This window comes from Eublepharis macularius, chromosome 5, assembly GCF_028583425.1.
Source record: "Eublepharis macularius isolate TG4126 chromosome 5, MPM_Emac_v1.0, whole genome shotgun sequence".
Classification (NCBI taxonomy): domain Eukaryota; kingdom Metazoa; phylum Chordata; class Lepidosauria; order Squamata; family Eublepharidae; genus Eublepharis; species Eublepharis macularius.
In genome coordinates this window covers 132,258,407-132,281,358 of record NC_072794.1, presented here as the reverse complement: position 1 = coordinate 132,281,358, position 22,952 = coordinate 132,258,407, and the positions used below count along the sequence as shown (strand labels likewise).

Here is a 22,952-nt window from a genome sequence, read left to right as displayed (position 1 = left end):
TCTTAACCATAGCCCCAAATTTTACCCTACAGATTTTCTGCATGGAAAGCACTTCCTACAAATTGCCTAGTATTAGAGCTTTGCCCAAACCATAACCCGCCCTCCCATTCATTCTTCGCACATGGCAACCCCTTCCCAGGCAATGAACGGAGAGTGAGCTGATGTTTGTTATATTGCCCTTTCCACATCTGAGGAATTTAAAACCGAAGCACAGTACATACAAGGATGCCATATCTGGTTCCGGTGCTCAAGGGAACAAAAGATTCCCAGTTCTTAAGAGCCACAACCTCTGATTATTTCTGTTAGGAAGATAAAGCTGCTGTTCCAATATATTCTATGTTGTAAACATCTGCCCTTCAAGGTCTCTGAAGAAACCATGAATATATTGGCAAAGCTATTCAGCCACCCAAAATTAGGAATGCACCACTAATTTTAGGAGAAATATCCATATTTCCCCCAGCTATTTGTCTAACAAATGCACGTCTTACTGTATTAATTTTTGTCTCAGCAAGGGGTATAAACTCCATGTAAAAATCAACACTACATTGCAGTGTACTGCTACTCATTCTGGCCCTCATTCTGCCACTGAGCTATTTCATTTGCATCAATTGCTTCTTTCTAATGGCACCCTTTGGCATTGTTGTGGGGGATTTGGCTAATATATTCTTGATGTTCTACTGCTATTCAGGGTCAGCCAACACACTGCAGAGTATTTAACTACTACAACCCAAGAACTAAACCTACACACAAAATGGAGGGGGGAGTGTTGCCATTGTTCTACCACTTGTTTAAAACGTGGTCATTAGCATTTCAATATGCATAAGAAAAGCAACTGCATGAGCAACTACCCTGAAGTGCCTCTGCTGTACACTTACAACCTTCAGCTCTGACCCTTTGCATCATGGTATATCGACTTTGAGAACATTTGGAAGATTAACACACATACACCCCTCAGCTCTCTGGCAGATGAAAAGTAATTATTTACAAGAGCATGTTGCAACTCGTTAAGTATGCAGCAGCAGGGAAGGTAGTGGGCAAGCTAAGGCATTTTGGAGATTTACAGGTCTGCTGCCCATTCCTAACTAGGGCTTTAATTACTGTGATGCACACAACTGCTGGGATTGTAACAGCTCAAGGGGCATCTGATGCAAGACAAGCGAAGCAGAGCTCTCCACCTGGCTTGTCTACAAAAACTCTCAAATCACCCAGCCGCTGCATTTATGGGCCACTCCTTATGCTTTTTTAAATGCCAAACAAGGGGCCATGGTCAAGCTTGAGCCTCATTGCTCAGTGCACAACTTTTCTGTCACAGAGCAGGGCTGAATCCCCATTTTAGGGCATGACCATGCTAAGCTGAACAAACCTGGTCCAGGAAGCCACATGTTAGGTATTTTTTTCCCATAACCAACATAATCCCCACAATTGATTCTTAGGAGTCAAAGTCAACTGTGATTGCCAGTGTAAATGAGATTAAATGAGCAGGAGTACTGCCCTCATGTGCAAGATTAAGCAGCAATTTCTAATCTTGCATTGTTATATGTATTTTACTGTTTTGTCTTCTGCAATCTACCTTGAGTCTCAACTAGAAAGGTAGACTCTAAATAACTAAATATTCCAGCACAACCTTATACAGCTAATATACATTGCAGGCTATACTTGTAAAAGACATACACTTGTAAAAGACACACAAAGAGTTACCTGGGCAGATGGTTTTTTGTCTGCCTTCCCAAGAGAGCGTGATCCTCTTTTCTTCAAAGAATTCTGAAATTAAAAAAGAAAATGGATTAGTGATCGGTGGACACTGATGTTTATTTCTCAGCATGATTAGACTTCTTATCCGTTCCAAGCCTTCAGTTATCTCTACCTACCTTGCTATAAATACATGGTAAGAATGATGGCAGCTACTCTGGATTAAGTGCCAACATGCAACTTGTACAACTGATACCTTAAGAAAACTATATAAATGCCTGCTTTCTGTAATACTGAAAACACTTAACTAATCAATGGCCATGCTGGAGGGTAGATTTAGAACGTTACAAATGGGGGACCTGCAAGGACTTGTGGGGAGGGAGCACTTCATCTCCCCCTCCCCTACCATGTCCTCTTTCCCTTCCATGCCCCCCAGTCTCTCCCCCTTTTCCTGCTTCTTTCTCTTCTTCACATCAACATTTGTCTGCCCAGTCTTCACCCTTTCCCTCTCTCCCCAGCAGCCTCTCTCCTATGGCCCAGTTGCGTGGTGATGGCTAAGTTAGGCCCTGCTGCATGGTGGGGACCCTGCAAGGACTTGCAGGAGGGGGTACTTCACTTTTTGCTGTATCCCCTTCCGAATGCTATTTCTTCTCTCTCTTCTCCTGGCTCCCTTCTCCATATGCTCACCTTTTCCTACATCCTTCTCTCCTTCAAACCCACAAAACAATTTACCTTTTATCTGCCCCCTACCTCCATCTATATTTATTCATTTACTTCATTTAAATATACTGCTTTTCTCCACAATGAGGACCTAAAGCAGCTTACATCACCCTCACCTCCATTTATTCACACAACATCCCCGCGAGATACGTTAGGTTGAGAGCGTATGACTGGCCAAAGGTCAATCAAAGAGTGTTCATGGCAGAGTGGGGATTTGAATCTGAGTCTCCCAGATCCTACTCTGAAACTCTAACCACCACAGTACACTGGCTTTTGTGGGGAGGCTGCTATTGAACAGTAGCAAGCAACCAGGCCTGGGTGAGTCATGAAACTTGCATTGCATCAAATCACCCAGTGTTTGCTGCCAGGCCTGGCCTTCATTCCCCTTCAAAGGTCAAAACAGCTTTTAAAAGATCCCTCGCCCCTCCCCTTGCCTTTTACTGACAGAACCCAAGGCTTCAATTGGCGATACTGTTGTGGTTGCCCAGCAACAACTGCTGAGAGCATTTATTCCTTAAAGCTACAGACATTGCTTCTAGTATTTTGAGTAATTTTAACCCAAGTCATGTGGTATCAAGTCACTCAGTGGTTGCTTCTGGGCCTGGCCCCAAACAGTCCTCCTTCAAAGGCCAAGACAACCTGGGAAAGGGTTCTGCCTCCTCCTCTTGCTTTTTACTGAGAGAAACCAAGCCTGGAATAATGGCTAAACTGTTATGGTTGCTTAACAACAGCCACTGAGTGCATCTGGTTAAACCTACAGGCACTCCTTTTATCATTATGGGTTTTTTTAAAACCAAAGACTTAAGACTTAAGATTTTTCTGCAAACCTGTGGCATTTTTCAGGTGTATAGGAAGATCTGTCCTGTCCGTTTGTGGTTCCAATCTCCAGATTTAAGTATCCACAGATCAGGGCCACTTGGGTATTAATATGTAAGATTTGAACCTCCCTGTGTTTTTGTGCTAACAGTGAACAGATAAGTTATATCTGAAGATTTTTAGATGTCCAGTCAGTATTTTTGCCAGTTTTTCCTATAATTTAATTTCTTTTCTTTCTACCAAAAATGTTCTTAGTCGCTTATCCAGTTCTTCATTTCCCCCCCATTACTGTGGGCATCAGCCTTTACTAACCTCTCAATAGTGGTCAATTTCACCAGCATAGATTCTTCCCCTCACACAAAGGCATATACACCCAACAGCCTAGAGCACAAAGTAATACTTTATAATTTTTTAAGTGTCAAACCACTGGCAATATTGACAAGATTTTTCCTCCTGACCTGGTTAGTTTTACTGGAGTCCAGAGAGGGGAGAATACTGAAATCAGCAACAGTTAAATTAAATAAGTTTTCTGGACCATGTCAGTTTTGCTGGAGACAAAAGAATGGATTGATGCAACTATTCCTCTACTCTTATCAAGTTTGGGGGGCGGGAGCTGTGATGAAAAACTCAGGTCTTTTGCGTACTGGGCTTTTTCATCAATTGTGGCCCCATACTGGATCAATTTCTCTCCAGATTTCTGCATGCATGGTCAAAATACCCCAACTCAGTCTCCAAACTGCTTCCAAGATTTTATTGCATTCTGCATAGTGAAAGGTTGCATCAGCTGTAGAGTCAATGCAGGTTTTCTGCATTTTTTTCTCCCTAAGTACATACCCAAATTTTTTCCCCAGGAAACTCATACCAGGGCTTTCTAACAATGTTGCAAGGTTGGTGCATTTAAAAAAAAGAAACAGAACAAAACTGGCAGGTTTCCCCAGCTGATCAACTGATGAACCTGACCTGTACTTAGCTGATTAACTGATGAGTTCTCAGCCGATCAACTGATGGAACAGAAAGTCCTCAACAGAAATGGGGCATTTTCTACTGCAGAAAAAATAGACACCACTTCCGTTTGACTCCCTCAAGTGCAGAATTACAGAGGCTCAAAGCAGATCTGATCCTTGTGGATCGAATACTCAGAAAACCTCGTGTAAGCGTGCATGTGGAAAACACCTCACTGAGTGAACTGGCAAATAATGCAGTTTGTAACCCTTGTAAGATTGTCACCAAGGACTGCAACCAAATCCAGTTAAGAGGCAGCACAGGCCAGCATCCCAAGTAGGAAATATATTCTCCCATTTTAAGAGGATGGGTTGTGGTGCCACTTACAGTAAGAAAAGCATAGCTTGTCAAAAGTAGTATTACCGAACCGAATGTACCAGTTTCTTTTCCTGTGTACACCCCTAGAAATATGTTTATTAAATGGCTATCATCTTAGGACTGCTCTAAACAGGCAGGCCTGTAGTGCTAAAGTGACAGAGTACAGACAAGGTATAATGGACTGTACCATTCCAGACTGCAGATGAAGGATTGCTGTTCTCCTAAATTAATCACTCCTTACAAGTGGAAAACTAGCACAGCACAAATGAAAGATTAGGCTAGAACCTTTCTCTGTGATGTACTACTACTGAAGTGAGTTTCTTTGTTTATTTAAGATTTACATGGGGAGCATTAAAGAGGAGCCTCCCCAACCTGCAGGTTGAAATGGTTCAACCCATTCTGCCACCTCCTAATTCTAACACCTTTTTCTACTGCATTTTAAAACCAGCCCTAGACAGGTTTAAATCTGAATTAGATGCATTCATGGAGAGGGACTAATGGCTATCAATGACCGTTAGCCATGACAGCTAAGAATGGAGCCTCTGCCTGGTGCTGAGGATAAACCACAGTGGAGGGATGTTGCCTTTGCACCGTGTTAAGAGTTACCAGAGACATCAGGCTTGCTGCAGCTGGAAACAGAATACTGGACTAGATAGGCCTTTGTCTGAGTAGAAGAGCAGGTATAAGCATGCTTTTCTTCTAACAAGCGATACCATCCTAAGCAAGTATACTCATGTCTATTCAATGGGGCTTATACCCAGGGAAGTATTCTGAGGACTGCACTGTCAACATGGGTTCAAATTCCAAAGGAACAAAAAGAATAGTATAATTTAAAGTGACTTTAGAAACTCTCTCTGCCAAATCCACAACTTCTCTTTCCTCCTCCTCAATGGTCTAACATATTATCTTACTGCCAAACCTTTCATCAAAAACCAAGCTAACCAAAATGGAGACACCACAGCTGTAATTGGAACGTGAAGACTTGGACCTTGATCTCAGCTCAGCCAGGAATTTGCTGGGTAGAAATAGGAATACTGCTCTCATCAAGCCTCATGCCTTGCTTATAAATCTGGAATAAGAAATTCAAAAGGATGCTTTAACGCTGACTAAGACTATAAGGCGTTTGATGCACTTAAATTACTCAATTATCTGGTTAAGCGGATAGCTTTTATTAGGCCACCTTTTGAAGCTCAACGGCTGGTGAATACTCAGCAATAAAAGGTTTCTCTTTAATTTATGTCTCTCTTCCCCCTCCTAACAAGCATTCCCCACCCCCACCTACATCTCCACTGAAGAAGCCTTGGAATAAAGCCAGTGCTTTTAAAGAGCTCCCCATAAGGAAGAAATGACAAGCCAAGCTGCCTGTTGCAACCTCCAACACCTCGCCCCACAAAGTGTTTGGTAAACTGTGGAGGGAAACACACATCAATAACTTATACAGGGAGGGGGGTCTCGACAATGCCCCTTGGATGCCATTCTGTCCACATATCCTGAGCCAAAAATATTCACAAGCTGGTGTTAGAGTTCCATAGCCAAGAAATGCGGCTGTGAAATGTGAGTGGGTGCCTCTGCCAAGGCTCAGAAATCCAAGCCACTCCTATTAAGGATAAACCTTTTCTTCAAAAGCATCTCTCTGTGGCTTGGCGCACCCCGCATAACAAGCAAGAAGGCGAGGTATGAAGGCAGCAGCACAAATAACGCACCGCTTGATCACAGCTTCTATGGAAATCCAACCCATTTCCACTGCAGCACTAAGTGATCCCCTAGAAAGGTAGTTGAGCCAGCCATTCCTGTTCCCATCCTTTACTAAAGTATAAAAAGAAAGAGATAAAGCAAGCTAATAACTTATGTTTCATCAATGCCAATAACACTACACACAGCAATGAGCCTGAGTATGAAGGGTGTGGAGGCTGCTCGGCTCACTCTGCTGAAACCACCATTTCTGCAGGCATCTTCTCCAACAGGGATCTAGTACAGAACACCTTGCAATGTTTTAGAAACATCCACCCCATAGGATACTGCCTCCTACACCAGCACTCAATTGTCAGGTCTAAAAGTGTTCCGTGACTGCATAGCTGCACTGCAATTGTCCAGTGCAGACTAGAGCTGAAGAGCGTGTGAGCAATACAAGATGAAATATAACCAGAAGTCTGAAGATTGACCATGACCAGCAACCAGTACATCAGTGCTCTTGAGATACCTATTGATCACTTTCCAGTACTAGCAGAATTAAACAAATAAAGTAAACATGTGCACATTTGCATATTTTGCATTTGCAAAACAGGTTGTAGAATTCAGCTTCCCTTGAAGCAGAATAAGGGTTGCCTTGTCCTGGCACAGAATTCCAGTCTATTTATTTTTAGCACAGAGTATATACTACCATAGGCCTGCTGTCACATAAACTGACAAAGTATAGATGAGATTATAGAGAACAAAACCTGGCATTTACAACGAAAGTCATGCTGTCACAAGAGAAAATGCACTTGTCTTTTTTCTGAGAAAGTTCAGTGAACACGAGGGACCCCCCCCCCCCCATCTCAGAACACAGCTCATCAACAGTACAGGGCAACACAATGATTGTGGCCATTCTATCATCACAATCTGAAAGTGCTGTGACCAGGACGGTTTGCCAAGCAGAATACCACCGGAGGTGGCTAGGCCAGATTTGACTGGGCCTATTTTCTTCCTGCTTTGTTTGCCCTGCTTTTCTTCAATGCATTTTTACGCTGTGGTTTGTGTCTAAATTCACTGGATAGCCAAAGCTGACAAATGTGATTAGATTTGACTGCTACCATACTGATGCCACCAGATGTATGCATAAGATCCCTTTCACCCCCTTCCTAGCTGATGCCCCAGGCTCAAGCGTAAACAAGTCCTTCTGAATCCCTCTCAGCAGGACAAATGAAGCCACAGGTGCAAACAGGCACAAGTGTGACAATTAATTGGCCTTTCCAACACTTATCCAATTATCAGAGATGCTCCCTCCAGCTGGAGAATAATCAGCACATAATCCCCTTAGGAGCAAGCTTGCCCCCCTGCTCAGAGTCTTCTAGAGGCAGAGGCAGGCAGAGAGAGAGGGACGGACGGCCAGGCAATAACAAAGGTCTGATAACCGGCTTATAAGTACTGATGATGCAAACAACAGAGTACTTGAATCTGCACTGCAGGCAGTAAAGTCAAGCCCGAAAGGCGTCTTGAGGGCTCTACTTCCTGCTAATGTATAAGGAGCGTAACTGTTCTAAGATCACACTCAGGGCTCACATAAATATGCCAGCTCTTTCTTCTGCAGAACAGCACTAAGACAAAGTTTGGGATCACTGCCAAAGAGGGTGGTATAAATAAATTTGTTGAAAGGTATGAATTCCCCAACAGATGCCAGCTGGATTTCATGGGCTGTCATCACCTAAATATTTGTACTGCCTGCTCTCAAAAAATTAAAAGTTAACTATTTGATGTGGCATTCCTAGAAGATGGAGTTCCCATTCATCAATTTGCATCTGAAGAAAGACATTTTCTTATCTTCTCATCACAAATCACACACAAAATGTAGGAATCAAAATAACTGTAATGCCAAAACAGAAAGCGCTTCATGGTCGAGGATCCACGTGTCTACAGGACCACTCCCCTAACATGCCCCGCCACGATAACTATGCTCATTTGAGCAGTCTGCTGAAGGTCCCCCTGCTCCGCATGCACATGAGCATTCTGTGTCAGCTCCCACCTTGTGGAATAGTCTGCCTGAGAAGGTGCAAAACTCATAAAATGGAACTGCCCAGGGTTGTAGTTTATTACTTAGGTTACTGTTTGCACTGCATTGTTTTTCTAAATTTGAAATCCACCTCAGGAGGACACAGCCTGCAACAACCTCCCATTCCCTTGACAAGTTGCTACCATCAATCAATTTCCTGAAAGTAGCTTTAACTACTCCAGACAAGAATTCAGGCAAAGCTGCATATCATAGAGGCAAAGTATTCTGTGCCTCTCTGCAGAAAATCCTTCTGCCAACTACCTCACACCCCTAACTGATCACTGCCTTGCATCATACACAGGGGGGTGGTTCTACCTCTCAAGGGCACTTCTGAGGAGGGCCCTTTCTCCTGGAATTCTCCAGTGTAGTTGGCATATCTTAAGATTAAGGGCAAACTCTGCTCTGCCTCGACCATCAGACTCCTTGGCATTGTCTGGTGGCAAAGATGGAGCTTATCGAAACTATGTGCACTCTACATTATTTTATGTAAACATGCCTATGTCCTACTTTGGTAGATAAGATATTGTGTATAGGCAGCTAAAGGGAAATGTTTCTATAACACTGAAGCAGACGTTGGACACAGAAAAAATACAGAAAATCGTGAGTACAGCAAAAGCACTGAAAATGGCTCTTCCCTGGACCAGTGCTTTAGCTCGGCAAACACCAGAGACAGAGAGAGAGTGAAGATGGCAATTGTTCTGCTCTCTGAGGAGGCCTCAAACCAGGATGAGTCAGGATGGTCTCTAGCATCATCTTTTGCAACCTCTGTTCCTCAGGCATACTGTTTCAGAATGGCATTCTGCGGAAGTGGGAATAGCATCTCTGTCCCTTCCCAGCAGGTCCAGGATCTTCTTCCTTACTCAGACCAGAGATGGCAGACAGGATGGGCTAGACAGAGCTGAAGTTCAAGGAAAGCTTTCTATGGAGAATCCTCAAAACACATCTGGCTTAAGCTGGTGGGTTTGGGAAGGAATATTATTATAGGCCACAGCAGCCTGGGATTGTTTTCTTGTCTCCTATGAGAATGGCACAGCTTGCTTGAGCCATTCTAAAATGTGGTTAAAAGGTTTATTAATATGTCCTGCAACATCTCTGCAACAGTTCCTCATGATGGCTTGTTTACATTCTCTGTGCCTTTCGTTTTGACTCAACATAGCCCTAGAAATCTGCATCAGATGTATAGCACAATAGATGATCTTCAGGTTCCTTTCCTGCCCCACAGCGTTATTATTCTAAGTCAGGGTTCATACAGATGTTTTATCCATGTGGAGTAATTCTGAATATAGGCCAGAAGTGGGCTGCTCTAGTGCAAAACAGATGGTCAGCAGAGATAGCATAGCAGCTCTTGGCCATCAGGCTCATGCGCAAAAACCCACTTTGGGGGGCTTAAAAAAGGAAGAAGTTGGAATAAAGAGGAATAATCTGAAGAAGATTCAGCCTGCCCTGATGTGATGAAGGCAGTACAGCATAGTGGTCAGAGTGTCAGACCAGGATCTGGGAGACCCAGCTATGAATCCCTACACTGCCATGGAAGCTCACTGGGTGACCTTGGGCCAGTCACATTCTCTCAGCCTAACCTACCTCACAGGGTTGTTGTGAGGATAAAATGGAGAACAGGAGAATGATACAAGCCACTTTGGGTCCCTATTGGGGAGAAAGGCAAAGTACACATAAAGTAAATAAAAATAACTAAAATAAACAAACATGGAGGAGAGCAGAATGATGTAATCTGCTTTAGGTCACCATTGTGGAGAAAGTTCGGGTCTAAATGAAGTAAACAAATAAATAAACCACACTTCCACAGAGCCTGATAATTCTAAATACCATGAACACATATGATGATGCTGTGAGGGTAGCATAAAGAGAGTAGCATAAAGAAGCAGACAAGATACAAACAAACTGTAAATATGCTGCTAAGAGATGCTAACCCACAACATTTTGTAAGATGCAATGAGCAAATAGGTGCAGACATGCGTTTGTTTATAAGAAAGAGCTCTGTGAGGAAGAGATGGGACTTTCAGAATGTGTGCACTGCAGAACATTCAGTCTAGAATACAAGTGATTCAACTGGTGTGTGATGTCCAGGTCTCCTCTAGCAGGCCACAGGAGCAAGTCTCTCCTCTTCCGGGCTATTTAAATTGCTAAGAAGTTTGCATCTGAACAGAACACTCCTGAGAAAGCCCAACAGCCCTATGGAGCATTATTTTTCTCTATCTGACTTAAAGGAGGTGCAAGACATTGCACAGGTCTCTGCACTGATGGGTCCTCCTCTTTCCGTCTGGTACTTCTCTTTTCCAGGCAACACATCTGTAGAAATAAGAGGCTTTGCTTCCAAGACTGTGTACTATCCTTCAGTGTAACAACACTGTCATGTTCACATTCAAAAACCCTGCAACAAAGTATGGAAATCATTTCTGGAGGCTACCATTCTCATTTTAATTGGTTATCAGAACAGACTTTCCACAAACCAGTCAGCCAAGGTGGGAAGAGAGGAAGAGGGAAACAACATATGATAGTCCAGCATGCTACACTGAACACACTGAGTAAAAATAAATTGTAAATACTGCATTCATCTGTATGCAACACCTCTCCTTGTACACGTCATGTGACTTCAATCTAGCATGCTGACCACAGGACAACTCTGTCTTTCTTTCCACTTCCCAACCCCCCACCAACAGCCGCTGCTTCCCTATTTATTTACTATTCAGTTCATGCTTTCAGGCTGCTCAGAAACCAATCTCATGCCCATTAGAACTGCCTGTGCTGTGGATAAGCAGTATGCACTGTCTAGAGAGCAACAACAAAGGACAAAAATGACCAGTCCTATCCACCAAGGACAGGAAGAGCGGAGGGAGCTAAAGCTGCCTGTGTGGCTATTTTGCACCGAAATTTGACACAGACTTCACAAAAAAAGGGTTACACATTCTGTTCTCAATAGCCAAAATTTCTCCATGTGCTTTTGTAGGTAATACAACTGCCTGGGGGAAAAAAATTAGCATGAAAGCCCTAAGAATGGGCATCACCGCTGCCCTTTTCCAGCCTGCCATGCAAACAGTCCCTTTACACACAAGTCTTTCTTCACATGCTACATGCATATGACTGCATGGTGGAATTCAACTGCATGAGCCAGCCCTAATTCTTAGCCACTCACCATGTGATTAGGAACAAAAGAACTCTCCATATGCAAACAAACCTGACAGCCTTGGGCAGAGGGCAAAATGTATCAGTGGCACCCAGGTGTCCTGTACAGCACCACACCCAGTAATGCTGCTTGTCAAGCAAAAGGTTAAACTGCATTATGAAGAAGGGCTGGCCAGGCAGGCAGGCAGCCTCGCCAGAACAGCATGGTAGAGTCCTCGTTGCTGCATGACCCAATACAGAATCAGTACCTCAACAGGATAGCAATGAAATACTGTTCTGCAAGGACAGGGTTTCTCAGAGAAGTGATAGTACCGGAACCTGTCATCTTTAAGCTGGAAAAGCTGGCAGGGACTTTTACTCTTTACAAGAATCAGGGTAGTAAGGAGGGTTGCCTGGCCCAGCTCCAATGAGGATAATTCCATGCTGCCAAGACTGCATTCCTGCTGTGATGGCAACTGGACACCAGATTTCTTTTAGCCTGACCACTCTGGCCTCTCACACAGTCTTGTTCTACAGCTCAACTGTTTTGGCAATCCTGTCAACACCATGAGCCTATTTGTCTCTCAAGATAATCCTCTAAGGTGCCCCTGCTGAACAAACCTGCCCCGCCACCTTTCCTTTAATTAGGGATGCCAAACTCCAGGTGGGGCCTGGATATCTCCCAGAATAAAACAGAGGTGCACTTACAGTTGACTACAGTTGACTGTACAGTTGACTACATTGATGTCTTCTGTGCAGGACACATGGGACTGCGCACACATAGGCTTACCAATACGGCAAAGTTTTAAGCTAAAATTCACTAGGAGGCGCTTGCCTACCCAGTGCACATGCCTACCCAGTGCGCATTTCCCGCCCAACATGCCACTAGGAGGCAGTGCCCCTTACCCTCAGTTCTCCTGAGTCACTGGCATAGGGTAAATATTGAACAGGCACAGTGGGGCAGGAGGGAGGGTATGTGTGCCTGCACAGAAACGTCAATGAACAGCAGTTATGGTAAGTGCAACTCTGTTTTCATTGTCCATCTTCTGTACAGTCCCACATGGGAGACTAACAAGCTTCTTACCCTGGAGGCAGGTGTGCTCTCATTGGAAGAGTGAGTGGAGTACAGCTTGTCCTACTGCTGATTCTTTTCTCTCCATCACATCCAGAGCATAATGTCTCATGAAGGTGTCCGAAAACGACCAAGTCACTGCACTGCAGATGTCACAAATGATAACTCCCCTCCACCATGCAGCCGAAGAAGCCTGAGATCTCGCTGAATGTGCCTTCACTTCCACGGGACAAGGTAAGTGTGCTAATATATAGCATTCCTTGATTGTTAATGTAACCCATCTGGCTATAGATTGAGCTGTCATTGCTTTCCCTTTACTGGGCCCTGCATAACATACGAATAGTTGTTTGTCCTCTCTAAAGGGCGACGTATGATTTAAGTAAAATAATATTGCCCTTCTTACATCAAGTGTGTGCAATGCCTTTTCTAAGTTATCGGATGGTGAAGGGAAAAACACCAGGAGTACTATGTCCTGGGATAAATGAAAAGTACTTGCAACCTTTAAGTCTAAATCTAGTACAAGGGCATGATACCACCTTACCCGGATGTATCTTAAGAAAGGGAGGGTCCGATCTTAGAGCAGCTAATTCACTCATCCATCTAGTGGATGTAATAGCCATTAAAAAGGAAACTTTCAAGGCTAGATATTTCAACGAACTACTCACTAGTGGCTCAAACAGTGGAAGCATCAGCCTGGTCAAAACTAACTACAAGGACCATTGAGGTACAATTTTCCTTCACTGGTGGAAAGAGTTTTTCTAAGCCTCTAAGAAACGACTTAAGAGATGTGGTGGGAGGAAACCAATGAAAGGCCAAAATGGCTGCTAGATAGAGCTTAACTGATGAATTGGATAAGCCTTCATCTTTGAGCATCAATAAGAATTCTAGGACTTGTGACTAATGGCATTCAAAGGGATCTAACTCTTTCTCTCTAGCCCATCTGGTAAATCTGTCCCACTTAAAGCCGTATGACTTTCTGGCGTTTTCTTGTATAGAGTTGAGGATGACCTCTGCTACTCTATTAGAGAGTCACCCTGTTGTATTATGAGCCATGCTGTTAGTTTCAGTCTGGGTAGGTCATGATACCATACCCCCATGTGACTGAGTAAGTCTGGCTCCGATCCGAAATGAAAAAGCAAACCTTTGGATAGGTGTAGTAAGTGTTGGAACCAAGGTTGTCTGGGGCAATAAGGTGTTACCAGAATTATGTTTGGGATGTCTCTCTATATCTTGCTGACTCTTGAAGAGGAATACAATTTTCTACCCAGAGTGTCCAGCTTTCTTCTCTCCTTGTAGGGGAGGTGTGAGAGCTCTGTCTTGTTTGCATCTCCTCCATCACCAGAGATGATGCGGAGGATGACTAAATAGGAAATGACAGATGTCCTCCCTAGTCTTATACAGTCCTTCAGACTTCTTGGTGGTAGCATGAGTCGAGGCTGGCTTCCCACAAATGGAGTTCATGAGCTCCACAAATCCCTCAATAATAGGGAAGTCTACATTAGTGGCAGTACCAGAGTACAGATATTGTAGGACCTTGTCTTTAGGTTTTGGGTCCACTGCAGATATCTCAATGTCAAGAGCGCGAGCCATCCTGCCCATCTACTCCGTGTAGAGGCGATAATCGTCTGTAGGAGAAACTTGGCCAGTTCCCATTACAGCTTCATCTGGTAAAGGATCAGGAGCAGGGCTGGGGTTCCTCTCCTGTTCTGAGGGTTGGTGGGAGATCGATGAATGAGGATGCTCATAATGCATCCCTGTTACTTCTTGTTGAGTGAAACCCTTTAGGGTCGATATCACAGAGTGGCCGCTATAATGTCCAACCAGATCCAGAGGGTGTCTGGAAAATGGGGTCTGCTGTGGCCAATCACAGCAATCATGTGAGCAGCACTGGTGGCTGTCCTCATAGTCTCCCATCAAGGGTAGCTCAGAAGTATATTCCTCCTCAATTTCACCCTCCTCAGCCAAGGAGTGGTAGGAGGGAGATCTGGAGCAAAGAGAAGGGGTCCAAGGCTCGTCTATAATGATGATCTCGGACTGTTCTGTGCATCTCTCCTTAAGTTTTGTCTTGGTCTTCAACTTCTTCCTCGGAGGCTCAAGGACCTTCGAAGTCCTCTGGCTAACACCCTCCAGTGTAGATCTGGTCTGGTTGTTGATCTTCAGATCCGAGTCCTTCAGATCCGAGCCTGCCGGATCTGATCTTGGTGTTGAATCCTTCAGAGTTGAGCCTTTCAGATCCGAGCTTCTCTGAATTGCTCTTGGCACTGAGCTCTTCGGAGCCAATTCCATCGGATCCGAAGCTGATGAGGTTGTGGTTGGCTCCACTCGCTTCTTTTTGGGGTTCAATGTTGGAGCAAGCACTGGCTCTGATCTCAAGGGTGACTTTGAAGGCAGGTGCCCGCTCCAAGGAACCTCTGTGAGGCGCTGGGTCTCAAGTGGGCGGTGCAAGCTTTGAGTCGGATCTGAAGCAGTTGAAACCGAGACAGCCAAATGGCTTGATGGACATTGGCTCCGAGTCAGAGAAGCTGTTCTGGAGGCAAAGGCTGGCGTGGTTGTCTGATCACTGCTAGCAGCTGAATGGATCAATATCTTAGTGATATCTGAGGGTTTCATGGTTCTCTCCCAGAGTAGCACTTTCAGCTTTATGGCCCTCTTGGCTCATGCTTTAGGGGTGATTTTTTTTGCAATGCATGCAAGTCTGGACATTATGCCCTTCCCTTAAACACTCCAGACAAACTGAGTGTCCGTCCGTTCTGGTCATCTTGGTGGCACAAGTAGTACAATGTTTAAATAAGGCCTTCTCAGCCATATCGACAACTTATCTCTCTCACTTTCAGAACGAAGCGGATCAAGATATGAAGCTTCCTGGTTGGCGGAAAAGAACGAACTGAGGGTAAGGGGGTGCTGCCTCCCAGTTAAGCGAGAAAGCTGTGCGTGCGCACCAGGTAGGCGAGCGCCCCCCCCCCAGCAGATTTTATCTTAAAACCTTGCCGTATTGGCAGGCCTGCACGTGCGCAATCCCATGTATGCCTGCATGGCATACATGAACAAGCAAGCTCCAGACTACAGAGATCAGTTAACCTGCAGAAAATTGCTGTTTCAACCTCTATGGCTTTATACCTGCTGAGGTCCTTCCCTTCAGCAAACCCTCCCCTCCTCAGGCTCCACCCCAAATTTCCAGGAATTTCCTAACCCAAAGCTGGCAACTCTAGCTTGTAATGGGTTCAGCAAGTTCAGACTATTTCCTGTCACACTGCCAGTCTGGCACTTTATGGAGCTTAAATCCAGTATAATATTATATCCGAACAACACTATGACACCAGAAGAACATTAAGCTGACAAACATGAAACAGCCCTGAACGATGGAAATTGAAGGCTCTTCCCATACTATCCCACCCACTAGTTAAGATCTGCCTCTCAACACCTGCTTTTTGTGCCTCAGTCTTTTGAGTTGAGGCAAATGGCAACTAGAGACAGGGCCTTTTCTGTGGTGGCACCTTGCCTTTGGAACACCCTCCCCCACCCCCCTAAGGCTCATCTGGTCCCTATTTTACAGTCTTTCAGGCATTAGGCCAAATCATACCTTTTTTACCCAGGCTTTTAATTCACGGCCAGAACATAGCTCTAAGCTCCTTGAAAGAAAACCAGGTGTAAGGAGCAGGCCTTGTTCCACCTAATGCAGAGTAAAACTTTGGTTCAGGCTTCGTATCTTGGAAGAAATCTCACTAGGCCTGTTTACTGGGAAAGGCACAGGCTCTGTTAATTAACTGTATCTGGGCTGCTTTCTTCTCCTGAGAGAGTGGCCTTGGGAAGACCAGTGCTTGGTGATGATCTCAGCTCTAGCCATACTCCCTAAACTTTCGCAGGGCTGTGAAACCTAATTAAGAAACAAGCCCTGATTGGTTCCTTGAGTGGGCTGATGCCCCCTCCAGATTTCAAGAAGCCTCTTTGTTTCTAGGCAATTTACTATACCATTACCATTACCTCTACCAGTCTTGACCAGCTTGCTGCCTTGTAGCCATTGCTAACTACCTGCAATGTGAAAAGAGCTTCTAGCTCCATGCCTCCAGGATGCCTAGAGTAAGCTGGCATGGATGGACTTTGGTAAGAACAACCAGCTTTGGAACCAACTCAGAGAATGCTTAGTCAGTTAGCAAGTAGTATTTTAGCCAGTAAGAACATATTTAGATTAGCAAGTTGTTACTTGTCTTCTGCCTTGCCTAAATGCTTTTATGAGCGGTTTCTGCCTCGCATACGCTCCTATGTTCTTTCTTTAGTAAACTCCAATAATATATTTTACCAATTTGCGTCCAGTGTTGCTTGCCAAGGAGGTACACAAAGAACCCAGGAAGCCGGGGTGCTTCAAACAAACGACCAGAGCTCTAAGAGGCTCCTAGGGGACCTGAGAGGCCAGGAGAGCCACCAGGGACAGGGGATGAGAGTCTCTGGGACGATACGCCAGGATACATGCAGAACAAACAAGTACCTCAAAGGGTGCACCTACCTCCCGCAGTTTGTCCATCTCATTCTGCAGCACCTGCTTAGCCAGCTCACTCTCAACAAGCCGCTGCCGCAGGTCCTCATTCTCCTCCTCCAGCTTAATCCGCTTTTTCTCCACAGCCTCCAGTTCATTATGCAGCCGGACAGAGACATCTTTGGCCACCTGGAGATCCAGCAAAAAAATAAAAATGCATGAAGGCCCTAAGGGTGCAAATAGCTCAATCAACTATCATTTTGCAAAAGTACCAACACTCGGCATTAAATTCTGCATTTTAGATCCAGGACCATTTCCTGACTCTGCTTCAAAATGCTTGACAATCTCAGGCGCAAGCACTGGCACAAAAATAGCATCTCTAATCTTCTTGGAAGGGTTTTCTTCCAAAAATGCATGTTAACATTCAATAGTTCAAACAGGACCTAAGCTTTATGTAGTAGTAACCAATCAGCTTTCCCGAATTTCATTTTTACAAATCCTTTAGACTTGCATTGACACAACCATGTAGGTCAAAGGAGTGAAAAATTGTCAGAGATAAATTTTACAAATTCCAGTGGGCTCTTCCTCATACATCTGTCTTGCAAACACTGGGGGCTTCCTATATTACTCAGAAAGCAGCGAAAAAGGAAGTTGAAGTGAGTCATGCTTTAGGATAATGTCTGAAGAATTCATGTGCGAGCGTGCATAAGCTGTGCCCTGCAATGAAAGTACTCACATCTCTCCATGTTTACATAATATCCAAAAGGATGAAGAGAAGTTCAAATCAATTGCATATCCTCTATTGCTGCTTCTTTGTAACACACAAAGTTGCCCTTGATCTTCAGTAGATGTTAAGGAAGCATTATTCTTTTACATTTATGCAAAACAAAACTTCAGTGGTGCTCTGAATGCCAGCTCTGCTAGACAAAGGGGGGGGGGGAGTAACCGTCTCATGCAAGGCAGCTTTACCAAATGCATGAACAAGTTTCAGATATGTACATCAGAAGGCTTTAGAAATATATGAAGTACAAGGAACCTATTTTCACCTATATTTCTTTACTTCCACAGCAGACTTGTGATTCGAACCAGGGTCTTCCAAAGCCTACTCTGAAACTCTAACCACTGCATTACACTGCGGGGGGGGGGAGCTATGCAAGTCATGCAGTATTAAGTAGTCTGGTTGTTGCTTCTGGGCCTGGCCCCAATGAGCCTTCCCTCAAAGGCCAAAGCAGCCCAGGAAAGGGGCCTGCCTCCACCCCTGCCTTTTACTAACAGAAACCAAGCCCAGAATGCTAGCTAAACTGTTACAGTTACATAGCAACAACCGCTGAGGGCATTTGGTTAAAGCTACAGGTGCTCTCCTTTTATCAGACCCTGCACGCCCCCCGCCCCCCAAATTATGGATATCTGATGAAGGGAGCCTTGACTCTCAAAAGCTTATACCCTGGAAATCTTGTTGGCCTTTGAGGTGCTACTGTACTCAAATCTTGCTCTTCACAGATGCTGTCATCAATGGGGCAATAGACGATCTAGAGATTTCAGCAGCACTAGCCAAAGAACCCATGATTATAACTATGAGTATAACCCCCCTCCCAAGTTCTCTAACTTGGGTAGAAGAGACCCCAAGAGGCCTTGACACTAATACTCAAACAGCTGGAGTCAGGTTGCATAGCTAAGATATAAGCAGAGAACTCAGACCACATTGGGAAGAAAAAGCACAGTATCAAAGCCCCCAGATGGATGGAAAAAAATAACATGAAGTTGAAAGTCTGGACTGCATCTCCTACTACTCAACCCTCGGGACTCTGCTTAGATTACGGCTGTGTCAGGGTCAGCTGGTACTGTTTCCAATTAGACCAGCTACCTGAAAGGGCTATGCCAAAGGCAGGAAACAGTGTCAGAAGAGTTCAAAAAGCAAGCAATGGGGAAAGAGGCAGGAGGCATGGTCAAGGCAGGCAAAAGTCCACAGCCCAATGTACAGGAAGTCCAGAGCTAGCCCCTTTCATTGGTTGCCAGGATCAAAGTTTGCCACAGGATCTTGTAGCCATACTGGAGCTGCAAATTCCAGTAGCAAATCCATTCAGAAGCACTTCAGGGGCCTGATTCAGATCTGGATGGTGGCGCAAGGAGAAAAGGGGCTCTTTCCTTCCTCCCGTGCTGTTTTCTGGAGCCAAAATGGCCTGGGAGAAATTTTTTTCCCTGTCAGGAGGCTGCATGTGCAAACAGTGGGGGGGGGGCGGGGAGGAGCGGAAGCAGAAGCTCCTCTTCTCCTACACCACTGTCCAGATCTGAATTGGGCCCCTACTGCACTTTTACACAGGAGTTGCCACCAGGGATTTGCAGTTACAGTGTGCTGGAAGTCCCAGTAGCTCAGTTGTGTAAAATGTAATGTGTATCTTAGCCACCTGCTTCTGTGGGGCTGGACTAGGCTGCAGTTCCCAAAGTGGCCACTTGTGGAATGGTGTTGTGGTTCCCTTCAGGATTGCTACTCGCCTGTGGAGTTGTACTTTGGCTTCCAGAGTCCTAGGTTTGAGATTCCCAATGCTCTACAGCAGGTTGTCAGATTAAAGTATCAAAAACAGAGACTACAGTAAAAACGTAAGCATTCCCTTAACATTATTATTTGATTCCAGTAGCACCTTAAAGACCAACAAGAGTTTCAGGGCATAAGCTTTCAAGAGTCAAAGCTCCCTGCTACTGGCCTTGATTCTTGCTCTTCTACTACAGACTACCTTAAAACTATGAAACTACCTTATCCCATCCATGCACACAAGAAAACTATAAGCAGCGTGATAATTCTGGATGAAATTTATGTTCACAAACATTCACTAGCAAATGGCTCTGTCTGTATGACCAGTCATAAGAGAGAAAGGCTCCCTGTTTGAAAAGAGGACATTAGTCTAACAATAATCTTTTGCCATACCATGAGAATGGAGGAGGTAGGACTAATATAAATCTTAAATAGCTACATGAAAGGCCCTCAGCACTGTGATTCCAACTGAGAAAGTTGCCAATAAAATAAATAAATAAATAAATAAAATAGTGGCACCCTTACATAAACACGGTGGGATGCCTAATATGCCTGGCGTAAAGTCTTCAGCTAAAACATGCAGGGCAGTACATTGGCACGGATTTTACAACACAACAGATGTGAAGGTCAAAGGGCAGCAACATAGTACAGTAAAACAATCATGATTGACAAGTCAGACTGGAGAAGACGGGATGCTGTTCTGTGGGTTACAGAGGAAAAGATATGCAATTTCCCACTAAGCAGCTGATGATATGGAGGAAGGGGTGCCCTTTGCCTCACCTTTTACAATTATTTAGGCAAATTCCCAGTTGTGTAGTGACTATGGATACTGACAACTGAGCTAGCAGAGAAGCAAGTGGTAGCACAGCGACTATCGTGGAATGGGCATACCTTGGGAGATCTCACATGAACACCAAGAAGGAAAAAACCTCCGTTGTTTATTTCCTGTTTCTGCAAGCAAACTACTTGATCAAAGTGCATGATAAGAAAACCAGCAGACAGCTGCTAGGGACTTGAGGGAAAGAGGAGAGGAGAGGAATGCAGCCTGAAAAACGTGTGGGAGCTATCACATCACATCCAGCTTAGAAGAGAACCAGCCCATGCCGTGAATCCCGTGACCCGTATAAATTAAAACAGAAGGGTAAAGGAGCAAAATAAAATGCTGTATTTCTGAATCCAGAAAGTTTTTTCCAATGCAACCTTATTTCCATATCCTTATAACAAATAGTGGCATCTGTGTTCACATTCAAGAACAGAACCAACTCTATACCTCACAAGTTAGCAACTAGCTGTGCCGACACCATGGAGGAGCTAATAAAAATATTTAATCTACCGGAAGTCCAGAAAAGTATCTAAAGTGTAGGGTACATAAATACAAAACCTCAGTATACCAAATCAAGCCATTGCTGTTCATGTCATGTTAGACTGGCAGAACTCAAAGGAGAGCTGGAGTGATATGCCCAGTTCCTAGAAGCCAACACCTTGTAGAGAGTCAACCAAAAGAAGCCTGAAAATGAGAAGTGGGTTGTATTGTTTCCCTTCTCAATAATAGTTTGAGTAAATCATAATACTTGAAAGCAGCAGCCTTCAAAATGATTACCCTGAGATGAGTCCTGTAGCTCTCCCCACCCACTTGGGTTATAAGCTGCATATAGAACTGCCATTTACTGCTGCCTTTTGGAAGGAGATACTACTAGTTCACATCTACAAAAGCCAAAAGCATTGTGCCTCCTGCCTCTGTCTGCAGGCACGCTGAGAAGAACGGCAGGACCACAAGGCAAAGTCAACGCATGGTGGAGAGGATTCTTTCATGGACCTGATCTTTGGCTTGTTCCTCATTACAGTAACACCTAGTGCTTGACTTAGATTTTCTGTCCCCAGCTCTCTTTATCTGATCCTAGACCTGGCACTGGTGATCTCATAGCTCTCTTTCCCCTTCTTCCTATTACTTGACTCTGGTGTAACTCAGCAGACCCCAGTCTCAATGGGTCCCAGATTTGGAAAGGTTAACGAGTCCTGCCATAAAGCAAAACCTGGAGAAATTCACATGCCATAACTTCCTGAATGAAAAAGCTATCCTTTGCCATTTAGCTAGATACTTAGGCTGTACTGTAAGGAAGTGGTCTCAAAAGAGATGCATAAGTAAAAGGATAGGGACTATAGACTTTACTACTACGTGCTGTCTGTTTCTGTAAGTATGATCCTACTTGACAGTTTCTATGTTGTTGAATATGTCAGTCTTAGAATTGCTTGTGCACTGTTTTAGCATTTCGTCAACTCTACTGGATTCTTGCTCATTTTAAATCTCTGCATATTTGCATTTATATATCCTAATTACATTGTTTATTGAAATGTCTTTCAAATGGACTGTTCTGACTCACACTGTTCAATCTACCTTAAGTCTCAGTGAGAAAGGCAAATTATAAATTATGTAAACAAATTAATAAATACATAAATAAATGTTTTCTGACCACTGACTTACACTCTAGGGCACCTCACCAACCTTAGCCCACCAGCCATATCAGGTGTTTAGCAGCTTAAATGTTTTTTGCAGCCCAAGACAGACAACAAACCAGGACTTATCCATCCTTTGCTGGGCTCCATACATGACTGGTGAGCTGAATTTTAGTGGGTCACGAGTTATACAGACTTGCTCTAAATGCTCCAACATTTCATATGTTCTCTCAGTAATCCTTACAAAACTAGGTAAGCCAAAATAATTAGACCTAGATTATAAATCTGGGGAAGGGGACAGTTTTTCTGAGACTACTCAGTGTCCATAACTCAGCTGAAACTGGAGCCAGAAGCTTCTGTTTTGCCTTCTTAACCAATACTATTTGAGCACCCATATTTGACTTCCCAGCAGCTAACAACATTTATGACTCCTGAAAATATTTTCTTACCCGTAGGGCCTTGTATATTTTATTTATTTAAATATTTATACCACACCTTCTTTCCTTAGACTCAAGGCAGCTAACAAAACAATCACCAGCAGAAGCAGCTTGTCAAATGCTTTGGACACTCTTCTGTTAAAATCTATAAAAGTGTGGGAAAACAAACTGAAATTTCCCCCATAAAACTTCCTATGGTATCAAGACTGTCGATTTGGTTGTGCTTATCTCCAAAGCATATCATCAGGATACTCTGAATTCTGGTGAAACAACTTTAAAAACACCTGAGCTGAACCTATCATAAGCATCTGTAAGCAAGAAAAATCCTAGAAATAATCTGCCAATCAGGAGAAAGCAAGAAGATTGTGCTGCATAGCTCCTGAAGAGGTGAATGAGTTTGAATGACCACTGTCTTTCATCAGTTGCTGTCGGGGTTCTTCAGATTCAGATTTGGGTGTTAACTGGCAGCCTGGGGCCAGCCAATGTTGCCATATTTGCAGAGTGAAAAATAAACTGCTTCTGAGTATGAACTGGATCCAGTATGTACTGGACTGTTAATCTCTATTACAAGTAGG

At 44.1% G+C, this 22,952-nt stretch overlaps 1 protein-coding gene across 1 annotated transcript in view; it reads right to left on the bottom strand.

The window, feature by feature from the left end:
• The window catches only part of SOGA1 (suppressor of glucose, autophagy associated 1), a 105,140-nt gene that overhangs the window by 45,909 nt on the left and 36,279 nt on the right, over nt 1-22,952 (bottom strand). Inside the window, exons 3-4 of the mRNA XM_054979207.1 lie at nt 16,987-17,145; nt 1,699-1,761 (exon numbers count right to left, since the gene is read on the bottom strand). Of these exons, the coding sequence (XP_054835182.1) occupies nt 1,699-1,761; nt 16,987-17,145 (222 nt within the window). The remainder of the gene's footprint in view (nt 1-1,698; nt 1,762-16,986; nt 17,146-22,952) is intronic.